Below are 20,009 nucleotides of genomic sequence, written 5' to 3'. Positions count from 1 at the left end.
GTACATGGAACAGGAACTGTACAACTCTCTTTAGTTCTTCCAGTGTTTATGAATTATATATTCTATTCTCTCCTTATTGCCTGACCATGTCTGTCTGGGCCATGTTTCTGGACACACACACTGCTGATGTATAAGTGTAGCCTGTCAGACACTTATTATCAGTATTTATAAAATCAGATGTCAAGGATATTTTAGAACAAATATTTTTGAAAATGTAATTTTAACTCATTTATTACTAAAGATATGGGAAAACCTTATTTTTCATTATAAGACCTTTTTTTTAGAGCCCTGATAATGACCAGTTCAGACATCCTATAGTCACCCAAAAAGTATCAGAGAAAAGTATTCTAGAGCAAGTCAAGGTAAAATCTTGATGATGGTAAAGTCATTGAATTTTAATTTAGTGAATTAGGTTTTATTTGTTTTTGTTTTTGACACTCTGCTGTTATTTATATTTTTCCAGATTTAGATATACTGTATATGCTAGATAGCCTGTTGCTCTTGTTTAGTATAGAACCTAATCATGCAACAATGTAGCATTTGTGAACAATGTAGCATTTGCGAATCATCTAAATGATTCATTAATGAATCCTCCTCAATCAAAAGGATTTAGTAAAAGCCTTCATCCAGTAATCACAAATGACTGGAGATTTGTTGGAAATGACACAGGAGTGAAATGGTCACTTTGTAATGGTTCGTATCAGTGATGCCATCCTTTCTTCTAATATTTTCATGTTGACTGAACTGCAGTCTAAGTTGTGGACCACCACATTGTCATTAGAGATGGTCACTGGTCCACGAACGACTTACAGATCTGCATCATTATGCTGTGAGTGCTGACTCTGAGATTGGCCGCTCTTTCCATTTTTAAAAGTCATTAGTGTCTTTCACTGGTGAGCTGCACTTCACATCTGTAACTACTGATAAAGGGGGGAACGGGAGGGGGGAGGGGGTCTGCTATTACTAAACTAACTAAACTAGTGTTCACCGAGGGTCATCATACTTCTATCTGACCCTCGTCCGCTGTCCCCTGGGTCCCGTGTGTGTGTGTGGGAGGGGGGAATCAGATTCAGATGCTGTTAATTATTGCTTCTTAATTACCCTGCTTCTCAAAGAAGCCCTGAGGGATGTGGGCCATTAAAACTGTAACACCGATGGAATCATCCGGGCTGTCCAAGGTCATTTGTTTTGAGGACAGCTGTAAAATCCAGTCTACTTGCTTTTGTGTTATCAATATGTCGGATTAAACCAGCTGATCATATGCACTTTAATGTAGATGCCTTATGAGACACAAGTGACAATTATGTAGCTTATTGTTTCTGATTTCTTTTTCAACGATTTAGTGTTGCATTCGGTCCAAATGAAAAGCAGCTCCTGAGCAGAATCTCATTAGAGGATGGCGGTTTACAAAATAGTCCCAAGATACTTACAGTACCAGCGATAAATAATATCACAATTTTATTTAGTCATTAATTCCCTGTTAAGATCGAGTGTTAAGATAAATGCTTTAAAAGCTAAATCTAATTCAACCTTCGGTAGTAAAAAGGGCACTAAAGACACGGCAGCTTTGCCATCACTGGAATAAATTGCGTTTTAAAATATATTAAAAGAAAAACCTGTTGAGTTGTTGCTGTTAAATCAAAAACATTATGCTTTTATATAAATAGTGCTACAGTATATGTATTATTGGTGTGTATGTACAAGTTAATGAAAATCATGTGTGGTCATGGCTCCTCTTTTACAACACTCCTTTACAAATGAAGATATAGATTGAATATCTCCAAAATGCTGAAAATATCAAGATATTTTAGCTATATTGCCCAACCCTAGTTCTGACTTAAATGAGCATTTCATAGGAATGAAGACTCAGTCAAGTGCTTTACTTTCCTAACATCATGCCTCTATTCTCAGTGTAATTAAAGCACTCGGTTATAGTCGAATAGTAATTTTATGAGCCCTCAAAGCAGATGTAGAAGATTTGTATTTTAAGAGGTCTTTGTTCTACTTCAGCTGGCTTGTCTGTTTCTGACAGATGCATGACTTGACAGAACAAAATTAAATTGGACTAAATTAGTTTCAAATGAAGATGAAGCAGACTCATCTGTGTGGATAACAGAGCTTGTCTGTTTATGTTCCTTTGAAAAGTCTGGACACGGTTAGTTGAGCCACCAAACAGAGCCTGCAGTGACAGATTCACTGGGAAGGATCCTCTGATGGAATCTTGACAGCCCAATGTCTCTCGCTCTGCTAATGCACTCACTCTGTTACGGTAATGTTGCAGTGGTCACATCAGAGGGTCACTGTATTCCCTTGACTGGACCTGAGACCAGTGTGCTCGTGATGGAAAAAATGGAGAAACGATATCCCACTGAGACCACGAGCCCAAGAGGACACAATAACACTCATTTATCTCTTGCTTGAGTTTCATGTGGGTGTGATTTTTATCGTGCAATCTTTTTTTTCTCTCTCTCTCTCTCTCTCCACCACTAAATACACTTTGGAAGAAGATTAAACATACAATTAGTTGAGGAGAATTCTATCTCCCTCACCTCTCTATCTCCTTATCTTGTCATAGACTCATGCTCTGCCAGTCTCTCTCTCTCTCTCTCTCTCTCTCTCTCTCTCTCTCTCTCTCTCTCTCTCTCTCTCTCTCTCTCTCTCTATCTCGCTTGGCTGCACTTTAAGGCAGGCTGGCTCTGAAAGGATGTCATTTCTGGTCTGAAGCAGCACATTGCCCTGACAGCTATTACAGAAGTCGTGCTTCGCCGTAGAAATGGCATCCACTTCAGCGGGCTCTCCATGCACACACACTTTAACACTTTTCCATTCATCTCAAAAGTTTGAGGTTAGACAAGGTATTCAGCTGTTTTATGATATGATGTAAGCGTGATGTCATTTCTGTGCTGATTGCAACACATGTGATTATGCCTGGCAAGAAATGATCACGTAGACTGGCATTTTTGAGACCCAGTATGCAGATGTTGACTTCACAATACAAAACACAATCATTACATAATCATATGATTGCAATTATTTGTTCCCTGATTATCTGAATTGATCCTTGCACAAAAGTGTAAAGTGCTTTCAGGCCCGGTGATATCTATATTAAAAGTTGTATATACTATGCGTTAGTTATGAGACCCTACAATTTATTGAAATGTTGAAAGAAATGTGTATGAATATATTAAATTGACAGATTTTCTCTTTTGTGAAATGAAGCAAAATCTTAAACCCACACCTAATGTACAAACAATATGAATACAAATTTTATAAAACATACACAAATTATATAAATATAATTCACATAAAATATAATAATTAAAAAAAAGTTTAAGCCATTTCAAAATGGAAAAAAAAAACTATTTAATGTATGTATTACATTTACAAGTAACATTAACATAGCAACTGTCATTAATTACAAAATATTATCTGAAAATATATATAATCTGGCACAATTCCATGATTGCGACAGCCTAATAAAATATATACTATACAAAACATACAATACAGAATGCATAGTTAAATTGATGTCTTTAAATCAGTCAATCAGCTTTTTCGTTTTCTAGATTGTGTCGATGAGTTGCAGACAGTTTAGAAAGCATAAGAAGGTAAATGTTTAGGAAATGTTGTTGTACGATCCTAGAAGTGATGTCTGTTTGACCCACTTTAGTCCAACAGCACAACAATCAGTCTTATGTCAGAAAGCACACTGGATAAAGCTGCCCCACAGCCTTGCATTTCACTAGCAGAGCATTTCTACTTTCACTGAGGGTCGTGAGCGCACATAAACACACACATTTGCACCAAATAGAATCATACGCACATATTTGCACGCATGCAGCAGAGAAAACTCAAGGTTCTAGAATGTGGGACTGAGATCTTAATTCAGCGCTTCTGTGATAGTTGACTTCTCTTTCTCTCACACGTGTTACGGCATTCGCTCTCTCACTTGACCCTCCTGCCGTCTGTCTGCTAAATAGCATCTGACCTTCTCTGACCTCTGTTTTTCGGAGATGGAGAAGGAGCAAGATAACAGTGTTTCAGTTTACAGCTTGGCTTTAGATCAAAAGAGAAATGTGCTGAGAATGACACACAAGTAATGACGAAACTGGAGGCAAGGTATTCATCTTTGACATTTAATAATCACTCACTTTTGTTTTTCAGTAGGTCATGTTGAATTATTGTGTGTTTGACTGAGTTAAGAGGCCATTTGGGGTTTGGGGGAGAGAAAAACTGTTTGGCAGCATTTAAATGGCTCATGTGGAACACACTGGGATTAAATGGCACCCATGCACTTTGTAAAGCCACTTTGGACATTTCACATTTGCAAATGAAATGAAGCTAATTATTCATTTGTTTCATCACCTAGCACATATTATGAGGGATAGTGATAGATTTACCCTTTAATCTCGTGAAGAAGAGAATCTTCCTTTTAAGAGCACAAGTCAGCAGCACTACTAAACATGCATTGGTATATAGAATGAGTTCATTTCCATGAAAACAAAAAATCTTTATTAACATTACTTTGCATAAATACATTTATGTTTATCCAAGTAGGAAATGATATCATCTGTTCATCAAACCAATTATATAATTGAATTATTTGTTATCTGTGTCGGTCAGAATTTCAGTATCATTACATTGTTAGAAATGTCTGTAGTGAAAAAGGATTGTTCAGCTCTAAAATATGTATTCATAATTATTTTTTCCTATGCATTAATGGCAAAGTCATGGAAAAGTTAAATGGTCAAAAGGTGTAGGAATTGTCTCTCTCTTTCTCTCTTTCTCTCTCTCTCTCTCTCTCTCTTTTCCTCTTGTTTGTATTGTTGCTCACTCCCTCAGAATATCTTTGCAGAAGTTAATGAGTCATCTTTTGTCTGTAGATTTGTGTGTGTGTGTGTGTGTGTGTGTGTGCTGTAGATTTAGTGACCTTTGATAGCAAGACTCTTAAATGAGTCTATCCATTTATCCATCCATCTATATGTCTATCAATCTGTCTATCTGTCTATCTGTCTTTCTGTCTGTCTGTCTGTCTCAATCTTCATTCAGAGTTTACCATATTTTCTAAACTCAACCCTCAAACAAAGCATTTTTCATTAAAACATTATTTAATATGTTTATTGAGCTGTTTTTAAATGGGAGGGAAGATTGGCTGCATCCCACAATGAAGGAATTTCAGGTTTTACTATCTTTGTGGGGACATTTGGTCCAGACAATGTAGGCAAAACTTCTCTCTCTCTCTCCTTCTCTCTCTCAGCAGAGCACACAAACTTGTGTTTCGGTCAGATGGTTCCTCCTTTATGAGTTTATGTTTCCAGGGAATGCAGTGAATCCTGAGGGGTTTTTACATCTTCTTTTTAATCCCTCCATCCTCTCTTTATCATTTTTTCCTGTGAGCTACAGTACATATATTTCTGTTTTCCTCTTTTCCCCTGTGCAATGGCTTTGCTTTCCTGTGGACCATCTATTTTTATGCAGCCGTTTTATTTTTATTTTTATTTTTCTGCTTTCCTTTCCATTTTAGATTTATATGTATGTCTTACTGTGATTAATGTCTTCTCGCTCTCTCTCGTCTCTATTGTTTCCTGTGTTTCTCTCTCGTCTCGTTCTGATTAAGGGTGAGCTATAGTCTAGCTGATTAACTCTGACAGTAATGGACAATTTTGTTAATAGTGCCCACTACTGTGTGTGCATGTAAGGGGAGGATCTCGAGGCTTATGAGATCTTCCTCTCTGTGACTAGTCTCATATCTTAATGGATCTGACTCAGAGAGCTGATCATACCTCGACAATTATTATAATTTCAATTATTAATTAAAATTATTAATAATAATTTTACTAGATATACTGTATGTGCAATCTGTAAAATGGCACCTCAGTTTGTTTCTCATGTTTTTGATTTAATGGTGAAATGCGAGGATTATGAAGCATGCTCCTAATATTATTCTAAAGTATGCAAAATAATAATAATAATCTTCATAGATACACTTACGATTGTAAAATAATGTTAAAGTTGTTAGAAGATGTGGACAGTCATAGGTCAGTGCCCCTACCTTAAAATAAGGGTTACCACAATCATGGAAAACTTGGAAATATTCAGTGTGTGAGTTGTTGGTAATGGATGAATTTTTCCAAGCATATGGATCCATAAAGATGAAAATAATGAGAATGAGTGCGTTTAGGTGCAGCAGGTGTCTGGTCAGGGTGCAGGGTCTCATTTATGCCAGGCTTGGGCTTTAGTTTAGTTTAGTTCAACCACATACCCGAATGAATCCTAGCTTGAGAGAGGAAGAGATATTGAAAGTAGGGCCCTGTCAAGTCTACTTTATTTTCTCCCAAATTACATCTAGACGCCACAGGCTTCACTGTTAACTTTTAAATTATGTGTTCATTTAAATGTTTTAATTGTTATACTGTAATGTTTTAACTGAAATGTCCTTGATGAATCACGCAGACACAGACCCAAAATTCAATTTCAAGTCTTTATATGTCTGTTTATTTAGCCAGTTGCCTATGCTGAAACAACACAATAGTGAGGGGAAAAAGAATTAAAGCATTATACATTATGAGTCAAATACGATTAGGAAAAAAGAAGATTAGAGTGGGATACATTTTGTGTGAAAGAGAAGAGAGTTTTGTTGCATGAATTATGAGGACATATAGTATGTTCTGTAATGAGAAATATACGGTGATAGTTTTTTTCACAGACAAAAGGCTTTCAGCCTCAGTCTACATGGAGCCAGTCGTGACTCACTGCTGTAAAAAGAGACTGAGACGCACACACACTCTGATTCTTATTTGGGACGCTGGGCTGAACTCTGGACTGTGTGCGTGTGCGCACGTCAGCAGCGAGCAGACAGATTTTTCTAACTCCTATTTGCAGGTTTTGATAGGCTCCATGTCAGATAGCTTTGATCGGAGAAGCTTTCACTTCAACACAAGCATCCTCTTTCCTTGTCTCTTTCTTTTCTTTCATGTCCTGACAGACATCAGCGGCACAACCGCTTCGATTATAATGACAGACTCTCCATGCAATCTCTCCATCTACTCTGCTCTCTTTTTCCTTTTTAGACTAAAAGTGCTCACACATCAGCATGTTCTGTTTTTTGGCACAGGACTTCCTGACTGATCTGATGATGTCAGAGGTGGATCGGTGCGGGGAGAACGAGCACCTGATCTTCAGAGAGAACACGCTGGGCACTAAAGCTATCGAAGAGTACCTCAAACTGGTCGGACAGAAATACCTGCAAGACGCACTGGGTAATATTAAACAGACATTTCCAAAGTCTGGTTTTTCCTAAGTTCTCTGTATCCATTTTCGATAAGACTCAACAGCCGTGAAAACACTCACACAAACAAACAGGCACACACACACCTGGACACTTTTGCTGTCGGCTTACTCTGTGTCCGATAAGGCTTGTGTTTATTAATACCGCCATAGTTTAGGAATTAAGTGTTTATATGTCTGGACTAGCAATGTATCTGCAGAACACTGAATATAAATATTGACTTTGGGCGATTAAATAAGCGAACGTGTGAATCTGAGTGAATCTCTCTCTCTTTAGATTTGCATTAAGAAACCATTTGGTAGTGCTGAATAATGTATAGTTGTTTTTCTTAGATGAATGTGACTTGTGAAGTGCTGCTAAATTATTAAATGGTTCACTCCTAAAGACTGACTAAGTGCCTCAGACATCATAGTAAGAGAGGGACAGCAAAGAGAGTGGATTACACCACACGATTACATAAACAGCACATATGCACCAGGGACGAACCTTTTGGTCATTTTATCTACTCGAGAGCTAGAGTACTTAAGTGCTCTCATATTCAGATCGGATTGCAAGATACCCCTGAAAAAGTGATAACCTATCACCATGGCCCTTTTGGTGTATAGTTACTAGTTTTTGAATGATGAGAAATGCTGTGCAGCTAGCACACAAACACACATATGTACACAAACATATCTTAAAATAATGCACACAAATGTGTATACAGTTACATGATAATCAAATATCCTTAAGGCAGTTGTGGTATTACATTTCTGCCATTAAATCTCTTATTGACAAATACTAAAAAGCCATTTATATGAGCTCAGAATACACAAAATATACATGTTGTTTTACAAAGAATAGTAAATTGGTTTATATTCAAGATGTGCTTTATTTTTACCATTGAAGACCTCTTGTGTTGCAGCAGATGTTGATGTAGGGCAGAGCAGGACACCTTTGACCTGTTTGTCAGCAGTAAGAGTGACATCCAGTATGCTCTTTTGCTGCTCCACCAGATTAGTTTTGTATTTGTGGCCTTGAATGAGTTTTCTGGCTTCTCCTCTGACCTTTTCAAACTATTTGGGGTTTACCGTACAGAACTGCCGTGCCGCATGTAGTGAGATAAGAGTGTGTGGCAGTACTGTGATGTCAGCTGTATTCAGCTGCTGGAATGTATTCGCTACTTCAACCATTTCCAACAATCATACTTAACTGAGTTATCTGTGTTCCCATTGCTGAAGGTATTTCACATTGTCATAGCATTTCCCAATATACTTGTTTTTACTGTATTACTTATTAAATAAATGCAGCCTTGGTGAGCATAAGATACTTTTTTCTAAATGCTTACTGAACTGTAGTGTATGTTTTCTTGTAATAATGTGGCCACTGAGTGTCTCTAACAGGAAGCTGAAGAAAGAGGGCTCCACTTCCATTCTGAATCAGTTGGACGTCCATATGGTTTATGCTACACTAGTTAGATTTTTCCCTGATGCTTTCATGCGCAAACAGAACAGAGGGGGGGAAATCGACCAGTACCTGCCCTGAGTCTCTGTAGAGAGGGATCTGGCTGTGCTGTTTGTTTGAGATCAACGAAAAGTTTATTGTATATTCCCGGGACAGGTTCTTTCATTAGTTCTGAGTCAGAAAACTTCAGAACTTTCACTAGATGCTTCATAGTGGAAAGAGATTGGAACGGGGACGAGCTCTTGGGTGCTGATTTTCTTGCTAATAATTGTGAGACGGTTCGTTTGAAGGAAAGTTGATGGGGGTCCGTATGACAGGCTGCCTTGCTGACATTCAGCGATGCAAGCGTTCATGTGTGAAATACAGAATCATCTCAAGATTAATCAATAGATGACACCATTCTTTATTGATTTCCCGGAAAATACTATTTATGTTGAAACAGCTAGACTTTACACCGGATGAAAGTGTGTTTAATGTATTTTCCCTTTCTTCCACTGTAGGTGAGTTTATAAAGGCTCTGTATGAGTCTGATGAGAACTGTGAGGTGGATCCATCCAAATGTTCATCTAGCGATCTAGCAGAACATCAGAGTAACCTCAGGATGTGCTGTGAGCTAGCCTTCTGCAAGATCATTGAGTCTTACCGGTAAATACAATGTGTTGTCATTGCCAGTGATGCAGTTTATTGCTCATTCATGTGTTTCTCTTAGAAATCAAACTAGAAAAACAATATATGAGAGTAGAGATATAAAACAAACCAGGGGAGATGAGAAATAATAATAATGAATGGGATAAAAGGATGATAAATCATTTGTGAAACCTCTTACCAATAGGAATAACTCTCCTCTCCTCAACAGTGTGTTTCCACGGGAACTTAAGGAGGTGTTTGCGTCGTGGAGACAGGAATGTGGGAACCGAGGGCGGCCGGATATCAGCGAGCGTCTTATCAGCGCCTCCTTGTTTTTGCGTTTTCTGTGTCCGGCGATCATGTCGCCTTCTCTCTTCAACTTGACGCAGGAGTACCCAGACGACCGCACTGCACGCACACTCACGCTTATCGCCAAGGTTACGCAGAACCTCGCAAACTTTACCAAGTAAGCATTTCATTTTCTCCAGTGTGAGTGTGTGCGATTGAGAAGGGAGAGAGCGCTTTAATGTTTCATGATGGAGCTGACGAATTACTTGAAATGCCTCGGTTTGATAGCTTGTCATGTTGTTATGAGCACAAATAATATTCATAAGAAGGAAATGAAGTTAATAGATATAATTATGATTATAGAGTCATTAGCGTGTTTAATTGAGTTATTAGCGAGTCATTCTTATTCCTGCTTTCTGTCAGGTTTGGTAATAAGGAGGAGTACATGTCCTTCATGAATCAGTTCTTGGAGCAGGAGTGGACCAACATGCAGCGCTTCCTGCTGGAGATCTCCAACCCGGAGACCATCTCAAATACTGCAGGCTTCGAGGGCTACATTGACCTGGGCCGGGAGCTCTCCACCTTGCACTCCCTGCTAGCTGAGGTGGTGTGCCAAATGGACCAGGTTAGTCTCTTCACCCTGTAGCTGATCTTTTTTTTAGTGTAAAGTGTTTCAGCAGCTCAGTGTTTCACTTGAGACATGCATAAACTGCATAAATCTAAAAAGTATAATATTTATATAAGTATGAATAATTTTTTCAAATGAAGATAGGTCATGCATTTTTGCTCTCAAGTGAGTTTTTGCAGTGATCATTTAGTCGCTGATAATTAGACATTCAGATTTCGCCATGTCTTCAGTGTAGTGTTTGCTGAACTCCAACTTGCAGTTGACTTTAAATCCTTCATTAAGTTTGCTTTTAATGTTCAGACCTTAAAAGATGTGTTCACTGTGTGTTTGTTGCTTTATATCTTGCTTTATACATATTTTTGGAAGAAATGATCTTCTAACCCCCCTCCTCCTCAAAGCTAAATATAGCTTAGTTTGTGTTTGGCCAGATTTTCCACAATAAGAGAAAACTTCCAGTCTAAATGCATTTAAACAAAGTTGCATTTATCTTCAAGCCTGTGTGTCTGAGTGTGTATGCACAGATCACACACCACAGACTCTGCCTACAGCTATACAAACATTTCTAATTAAATTTGTAAACTTTGAATATTCTCATAGCAGCACTTTATGTTGAATTATTCAGATCACGATAGGTGAACGTTCTCTGAAAGCCCGTGTCCTCTCAGTGTTTGAGTTCTACATGGGAAGTCCATTAGTCCCTAAGGCTGCCACAGATTGACAGTGGTCAGACACTGCTGCCTTCTGGGAAGCGTGTGCATAAGAACTGTTCATTGATATTTCACGGATCATTTGTAGCCATGCATCCATGATCATGCTGTGATCGTGAAACATAATTATTTTAAAGCCAGACAGATTCAGCCAACCAGAATGCCACAGAATCAGCCAATTATCAAACATTTAAATCAGTCAAATTACCAATATTCTTGTTCCATTATTAAATGCTTTTGGAAAACATCAGTCTAAAAAAAACTTGTACTAGTGCAGAAAAAGTGTCCTTTGCCATGTTTTTTAATTTACATCACATAAATACATTGAAGCAAGTTTTTATAAAAAAAAAAAAAAAAAAAAAACATAAAACATAAATTTAGAGAATACAATCTAGTTATAGATCAATTATAATTATCTTGGTAAATGTTTTTTATTTTTTTATTTTTATTTTTTTTTAAAGAAGTATCTTGTGCTCACCAAGCTGCATTTATTTGATAAAAAAAAAAAGTGAATTATTTTAGCAATTTAAAATAACTGTTTTCTATTTTAATATGTTTTAAAATGTCATTTATTCTTGTGATGGCACCGCTGAATTTCTGTAATCTGTCACATTTTTTTTTTTTTTTTAAAGAGTGAAATATATGAAATAGAAATAGTAAGTCTTTGCTTCTGTATTTGATCAATTTAATGCATGTATTAATTAAATCTTACTGATCCCAAAGTTTTGAACAATAGTGCATATGTGAGGTGTACAAAACATATATGGGTTTAAGTAAGCTTTACTTACACAACTATTACTCAAAATTCACTCTAGAAAATACTTAAAATGGGACATTTGCAGTTCAGGCTTGGCTGAGTTGTGGCTAAATATTGATGGATTCATCTGCCTGGTGTGTATATCGGTCTTTCACTAATGTACTGTAGTGCTTTAGGAGGTAATAAGGAGGATTTATTTTATTGTTGATTGATGGATACACCATTTACATTTAAAACATTGCCTGATGCTTTTTTTGTCCAGAAGAGCTTTTAGTGCAGTAAAGTTACACTATACATTTAGCAGTAACCCTGTTCCTCAGGAATCAAACCTGTGACCTTGGCATAGCTAGCTCCATGCTCTATCAGCTCAGCTACAGGATCTCATTTCTTGTCTTTCATCTATGTCCTCAGAGTGCTATCTCCAAGCTTGGCCCGTTACCTAGAATACTGAGGGACGTACATGGAGCACTAACAAACCCCTCGAATGTACAGATGAGCATTCCTTCTGACCGTGTGCCGTCCCCTCCAACCCCTGGATGCAGCATCTCCAGTGGATTACAAAAGATGGCCATCGACAGCGACCTGCCGGGGTAAGCCAGGAATCAGATCCACTTCATCAAATTAGTTCAACTGTAACTGATCAGAATCAAATATGTCCATAATTGTGCATGGCTGTGCAAAAAACATTCTGTAGATTTCATGATGATTCTGCTTCAAGCTCCGTGTTACTTAAGGAAATGACACAAAGTTGTGAAGTACAGCTGTATTGCTTATGTACTCATCGTTATCTGTCACTTTCAGCCACAAAGACTGTCCTCATTTCTGTTCTTAAGAGTGTGCCCTTACTTTATCCAGCAGACTGCTCTTCTAAAGAGAGCGGCTCATCTTTATCTGTCTAGCTCGCTGCTAATTCCCCACCGACATTTATGAGAACCAGAGAGAATGAGAGGCCTGTAATTTTAGTTCACACACACACACACACACATTCAGGGAAAGGGAAGATAAATATACTGGGGGATCAAAAGAGATGGAGGCTGCAAGGAGAAGGCATCGAGTGAAGCTTGTTGGTTGGTGTCTGGAAGGAGATTATCATGAAATAAATTAGCTTTTTTTTTTCAGATATCCAGATAATAAACACATTCTGGGTAGAAGTAAAGACAGGAAGAAACGCATAATAACTTTGCATTCTCTCTGATGCTTTCTACCTGTCTGGAACTGTCTAGCGGGGCATATATGCATGTTTGAAGAAAACTTGTGGGTTATGAAAAGTTTTGTTTCTCAAACACTACTACATCATTAGGGTCTTGTGATTGATATGTCTATAGATAATAGCTCTGTTTCACAGCCTGAGCTGCCTAGGTAGGCAGCATTTAAGACATCTGGTTTATTCCCAGTGCTGTTCCAAAAGATCAGTAGCAAAATGATGCTGACTTCTAAGATACCATCTCTGACAGCATCACATGCAGATACGGCAATCTTAGAATGCTTTGCTGTAATTAAAGTACAAAAGCTACAGACTAAGCTATACCATTTTACTTATAAATGTGTTATCTTTGCAACATTCTAACCAGTGTTTGGTAACACATATCAACTAACTAGTTTGGTAGGTTATGGTTCATAAATGTCCTTCAACCAGTTCCATGCCTTTTTAATTTTTTTTGTTTGTTTTTAATGACCAAAAATTCAATGAATTAATTAAATAAATAGTGTCAATGAGATTTTAAAAAATAATTATTAGCAACATACTAACATCAGCCTTGTGAGTCAAGTCTCTCATGCTCTCCACAACAGTGATGGACGACACACTAAATTGCTGCCTATATAGGGTATTTCAAATCAGTCCATTAGAAGGCTGTTTCAGCTAGGATGCTGTCTGTGTGTAGACAACAAGGCTAGATTTGAACCGAGCTAATCAGAATCAGAAATCAGTATCAGAAAGAGATTTATTGGCAAGTTTGCTTGCACATACAAGGAATTTTTTTTAGTGATATAAGATAATGAATTAAGCTAATGTGTTGTCTTTCTTCTGTTATCCTCTTTTAACCCGACATTTGTGTATGCATGGTATTTCAGGGCTTAGAGTGTTAAGGTGTTAGCTTAGAAGGTTCCATTTCAGCTAGGATGCTGCCTTAGGGGAGCTTCCTATGTAGACACAAGGCAGCAGCAAGATTTGGAACAGAGCAAGCTGTGTACTGTTCTCCTATTCTGTGTGTGTTTAATTATTTACACTCTGCCTGCCTGGTCCTTGTTTCCATCTCTTCTCTTTACTAGCCCGATGGACTTCACTCGCCTTCCTTCCCCCACCCCTGAAAACAAAGAGCTCTTCTTCGTCACACGCTCTTCTGGCCTCCAGGGCTCTCCTGCCCGCAGCTCTAGCTACTCCGAGACCAACGAGCCCGAGCTGGGCCTGGCCAATGGTGGCAAGAGCTTGTCCATGGTAGACCTGCAGGAAGCGGCCAGGGCGTTAGAACCCGTTGCCATCCCGGCAGGGATCACTTCAGAAGGTTTGGGTGAGGGTGCCATGGTTCCCTGGAATGCACGGACTCCCCACGGCAATGTTGCCGGAGGCCCTACTCTTCACAGGCCAGGACAGACTCCCACTACCCCAGGAACAGAAGGGGCCCCAGGCAGGCCTACACAGCTCTTGGCCCCGCTATCCTTTCAGAATCCAGTGTACCAGATGGCAGCAGGGTTGCCCGTGTCAGCTAGAGGAAATGCGAGTGGGGACTCTGGGTCGGAGTGTCACAGCTCCGTCAGTTCCCATAGCAACAACGAGGAGGGTCTTGGAGGGACCAAGCACACGTTCCTTACCCAGGGAGCTTCGGTGGGGGAGGAGTTTGCAAGGCGTTCGGGAGATTTCCCGAGACGACAGCTATCGCTAACTGACGCGCAGCATGGAAACCAGCCTACGGTTCCTCGACAGAGCAACGCTGGTCCTCAGCGGCGGATTGACCAGCCGCCACCACCCACACAGACTGCACCCAGAGGACGAACTCCACCCAACCTACTGAACTCCACGCCCTACCCACGGCCTCCTAATAACACTGTGATGTCATCATCACCTGACTGGCCTGGAAGTGGCGCACGGCTTCGACAGCAGAGCTCCTCCTCTAAAGGGGACAGTCCGGAAATGAAGCACCGCGCACCACATAAACAGGTGCGTATATGTTTATAAAATAAAAAAGAGATCCTACACTCATGATTCGGCATTTGTTTGTTTGGGACTGTTTAAAGTGACCATGAAATAAAAAGTGACCTTTCTTAATTTTTAAAGGAGTATTGCCATATTGTTTATTGTCAAAAATGTAAGCACTTTTTTTTTTTTTTTTTTTTTGAAATTTCATGCGCAAAACAGCATACAATCCTGATGGAAAAAATAAATGTGGTTATACATTAAAACAGGGAAGAAAAGACTATCACAATTTCTGCTTCATGCAAATCTGTTTCAGGCAAATCTGTATGCAATCTGTGTCATTTATCATGTATCTTTCTTTTAACCTAGTAATATTAATATATTTTGTGGAAAATCTGAGTTATTGATTCTAATAAGAATCAGAGGGCTTGGCTTACTACCAATCATCAACCCCCTGACATTGACTGTTGCCACTGGCAGTCATTTTTCTCTACGATTTGACAATGAAGTGGACAGGAAGGGCATTTCCCATATCCACAATGCATTATTCTCTCTCTTGGGATGTGATTGATTGCTTGAAGTGATTGCTGGAAGCGTGTCTATGGAAACCGCATGTTGCGCACACTTTTATTACATCGCAGAGCACCATCAGGCTCTTTCTCTGACTGTGAAAGTCGTATCTGTGGACTTTCTGTGAATACTGTAGTTGATTTTCGAATCAGTTGCATTATACGTTTGCTGAAAGCTCTAGCTGAACTATTATTTTTCTGCATTAAAAATTATGAGGTCAAAATTTAAACATGCATGGATGAATTGTTCATAATAAGATCAATAACATGTATTTAGAAAATAGTACATTTTCATTTTATGTTCACTCCAAGTATAAATCTAACATATTTGATGCTTTAAACACACACCAATTTGAAAATAAACCTATTGTAAGATGTTTTCTTTTTTGAAAACAAATCTTAATGCCTCGCATATTTTCACTTCTTAAGTAAATTTATTTTGTAAATAAAGGATGTTTCAATATTTTTTTGGGGGGGAAATTAAGTTCAGAGCTATGATTTCAAATCTAAGATACAGTCCCAGGATGTACTGGATGGTGAAGTATTTTTATTTAGAAAATAACAAAATGCTGTTTAAGAAAATTGACGGATATAATGGCAATTGTATGATGTCACGATAAACAATTTGCATGAACTAAATTTATAAAATAAGCATAGCAAGCTTAGCATGCTATTATATATAATCATGCTCACATTTCATACATGTTCTTTTTTTATTCACACTTATGTCATGCTAAATGTCATCATGTCCATGTTGCCTGTTGAGAAAGGGATGCCCCTGGCATTACTTCTTTGTGTGTGTGTGTGTGTGTGTGTGCATCTTGTTTCATCTTCAGTTTATTCATGCATATGTGTGTGTGTGTTTGTATGTGTGTCCCACAGGCCCCGTCCCCAGTGAACCCCAGTGCACTGGACCGCACCGCTGCCTGGTTGATGAATGTGCCATATATAGAGCAGGAGTCTGAGACGGAGCATTGCAGAGATGAGCACACACAAGCTGAAAAGGTAACTGACCGCCCACACACCATAGCAGCAGACATTTCGGCTCATGCAAACACAAGTCTGGAAGGGAAGTGAATCATCATCCTGCACTAATTTCACCCAGACAGGAGGATTCTCTCAGTGTCAGCAATCCAGCATTCAGTTGGGTGTTTTTGCATGCTGACTTAAGGTTGAAATGTGTAGGTTTATGTTAAACTCTCAGTTTAAAGAGCAGAGACTCTAAGTAAGCCATCTGTAGTTTGGCCTCCTGTCCTGAAGATGGAAGAAAGGGAATGGGCAGAAGAGGTGTTGGGAATGATTGAAATTCTGTTTAATTCCAGAAGTGGTGCAGAAATTTCACACTTCTTCGAATCAATTTTTTACAAGTGCTCACAGACTTGTGTGTGTGAAAGAAAAGAGATATACTGTAATACTCTGCTTCCTTTTTGCTGTTCTTACTCTCTGTTCATCTGTCATTCTTTCTATTTTCCTTGTCCTGTGTCTGGTATGGAACTAGCAGTAACTCTCAGTGTTATTTAAGTGTTATTTATTTACTATTATAGTATTAATTCATATTTGTAATGAGCAGTTTTTAGTTTTAATACTTTAGTACTTTCCATTTTAATTTAGTTGTAGTAATTGTATGCGCTTTGGCCATTTTTGTAAGGTTAAGAAGTTAAAAATTTCTATTTAGCTGCCATTTATCTTTATTTCTGTTGTTGTAATTTTAGTAGATAAACATATTATAGTTAGTTGTCAAGGCAACAATTTTATTTTTGTTTTTCACCAAATATTTAAATGTTATTTCCAGTTTATGTCAATTACACAGAGTCTCTCCGCAAGCTTTTTTTACTAGTTCAAGTTAACAACATAACAACACTAGTGATTCTGTGCCTCATACGAACAGTTTACAGTCATCATGAGACTCGACTAACAATTGATGTTAGCATCTTGATACCTTAACATAACTTTTACAGCATTTATTCTATATCTAGGTTAATAGTCATTTCTGCATATATTAATGCATTTTAACTTTGTAAGATTTAGAAATTAACATTAGTAAATATATTATGAATGAACATAAATGAACAGTGAACAAAAGGATATTTAAAAATGCTGTAAAAGATTTAGTTGTTAATTTATGACACCCAATGCGTTTTTTTAACTAATGTAAACAAATTGAACCTTAGCGGAAAAAAAGTTTCCCATAGTCATCAATAGTGTACTATTGGCACGCCACACGTGATGCACAAATACATTTCATAGGTACATTTTTTTAATGACTTTAGATTTTCTTGATGATATGACTTGGTGAAAATGAGGTGAAGGATAAAAAGAAGAATGTTGTTGTCTCTCGCATTATCAGGCGGAGATCAGTATGCTGCAGGAGCGACTGCGTGTGTCGGTGCAGAGGCTGGAGGAATATGAGCTCCGGATCAAGGGACAAGAGGAGCAGGCGCAGAAGATGTTGCTGGAGTATCAGACCCGACTGGACGAGTCTGAGGAGAGACTGAGACGGCAACAGGAAGACAAAGATCTGCAGATGAAGGGCATCATAAGCAGGTGAGAGATATTTGTATCATAAAGGGTAAATCAGGCAGATGAGGGGACGGAAAGAAAAATAGAAAGAAAAAAAAAAGTCATATGTCAGTATACTGTAAGTTCATCTGTACATATAGTCCTTGAGTCAGAAATAATAATAAGAAGAAGAATTTACATTTTAACAAACAAAGAGAGGGCACTTCGACTTTTTAGGACTCTACCACAAGCCTCTGAAGCAGGGCGTCATTTTGCCTTCTGTTGATAGTGTATTAGTGCAATCTGAGAAGACTGAGAGCTTTTAGAAGACTTTTGGCCTTCTTCAAGGCAGAATTTTCTGAGAGCTGCTTTCCTCCAGGACTGATGTTATGGGGCATGCTAGAATGCGGGGATGTATGAAGGCTGGACTCAGTGTGTTTGTTTTGTGTGGATGCAGGCTGATGTCTGTGGAGGAAGAGCTGAAGAAGGATCATGCTGACATGCAGGCAGTGATTGACTCCAAACAGAAGATCATTGATGCGCAGGTATGTCTGTGTAGAGGTCTGTCAGTGTTGATGTCTTAGGTGTGTCAGTTAAACACTGATTTCCAAATTACTTCCTAAAATGTAGTCTACAACTTTTTTTTCTAAAAAAGTTATTTTCATGCACTAATTTTAAATGTTAACAACATTTCAACAAATCAAACGGATTTCACAGATCTTTGTCTGAAGGTTGTCATCACACCAGAATTTCATAAATTCATAGCAATGAGTAGTTGTTAGTATCATATCTTTCCTCTTTTTTCTGTCATTCTTTTCTCCTTTTTAACTCTCTGTACACAAGACATGTTTATACTGAGTAACGTCATTACTCCAGTCTTCAGTGACACATCATGATTCCTTTTTATTGACCCCCAAACTTTTGAGCAATGTATTTTTGGCATTTAAATCTCACAACCTCCCCTGTTGTTCGATTGGACCCCCCACCAGGGAAACTATGCTGTAGTTTTTCTAAAGAAACTAATGTTTTTATTAAATTGTAATACGCATCATTAATCATCATTAATGTTAATATTCAGTATCCTACAATGAGGGCTGTGGAAATCTCTTCTCTGCAGATTAAACTGACACCAACCCAGCCAAACATCCGTATACTTTCTGAAATCTAAACAACACACCCCACTTCCTAATACTACAACACAGTGTGAATTCATTAAATATTCATATACATTTCATTTAGATATCTACATCCAAGAAAACCAATTGGTGTGTTTCTTCTCCTTTCATGTACTCTTTAGGAAAGACATTAACCATTAAATACTTCAGATGAAGTGTTGCCACAAATAACATCACAGCTGGGATTCGGTCACAGACACGAGCCAGATCACCACAGTCGTGATTTTATTCATGATTACCCTCCAACACAGTTTAATCGATGATGTACAGCAATTTTACAAAGTAAAACAAATCATAAATTAAATAACCATTTGGTATCAATCCCTTTTCCCACGTTCTCATTCTATGAAATGTTTCACATTCAGCTGTTATTGAACAACATGGGTCAATGCTTCTCATCTAATCAGATTGCGTGGTCAGAATTATTGACGTTGCTTAGCTGGAGATCAACCAAACTGAATATCATTTTCAGGAAATATATGCAGAATTATGCATTCTCTTTGAATAGCCTTGAACCACCACCAGAAACATGAATGTGTCAGTTAAAATGAGAACCTAAAAAAACGATGGCATGACCAACATTTCCCCTAAACACCACTTGATCCGTCTCCGTCTGGGCTGGGTTCACTGTTTCCCCACTCTCTACCTGTTAACATCCAAACAATTACTCATACAAATTCGGAAATTGCTGATTTGTATAAATGCTGAAATTGTCTCTTATCTGCAGGAGAAACGGATAGCATCTCTGGACGCGGCTAACGCGAGGCTAATGAGCGCCCTGTCACAGCTGAAGGAGCGCTACAGCATGCAGACGCGCAACGGCATCTCCCCCACCAACCCCACCAAGCTGCAGATCACGGAGAACGGCGAGTTTCGCAACAGCTCCAACTGCTGA

General features: G+C 38.4%; 1 protein-coding gene across 6 annotated transcripts in view; it reads left to right on the top strand.

The window, feature by feature from the left end:
- LOC113075862 (disabled homolog 2-interacting protein-like) overlaps positions 1 to 20,009 on the top strand; it is a 104,034-nt gene extending 84,025 nt beyond the window's left edge. For all 6 annotated transcript variants that reach the window (XM_026248523.1, XM_026248539.1, XM_026248533.1 and 3 more), the window contains 10 exons: positions 7,115 to 7,259; positions 9,232 to 9,376; positions 9,588 to 9,824; positions 10,070 to 10,271; positions 12,150 to 12,328; positions 14,010 to 14,895; positions 16,323 to 16,445; positions 17,788 to 17,984; positions 18,397 to 18,484; positions 19,842 to 20,009. In XM_026248523.1, the coding sequence (XP_026104308.1) occupies positions 7,115 to 7,259; positions 9,232 to 9,376; positions 9,588 to 9,824; positions 10,070 to 10,271; positions 12,150 to 12,328; positions 14,010 to 14,895; positions 16,323 to 16,445; positions 17,788 to 17,984; positions 18,397 to 18,484; positions 19,842 to 20,009 (2,370 nt within the window). The remainder of the gene's footprint in view (positions 1 to 7,114; positions 7,260 to 9,231; positions 9,377 to 9,587; positions 9,825 to 10,069; positions 10,272 to 12,149; positions 12,329 to 14,009; positions 14,896 to 16,322; positions 16,446 to 17,787; positions 17,985 to 18,396; positions 18,485 to 19,841) is intronic.

The sequence above is a fragment of the Carassius auratus genome, chromosome 5 (genome assembly GCF_003368295.1).
Source record: "Carassius auratus strain Wakin chromosome 5, ASM336829v1, whole genome shotgun sequence".
Taxonomy (NCBI): Eukaryota; Metazoa; Chordata; class Actinopteri; order Cypriniformes; family Cyprinidae; genus Carassius; species Carassius auratus.
The sequence above is the reverse complement of the archived record's forward strand: the minus strand, read 5'-3'. Positions and strand labels throughout refer to the sequence as shown.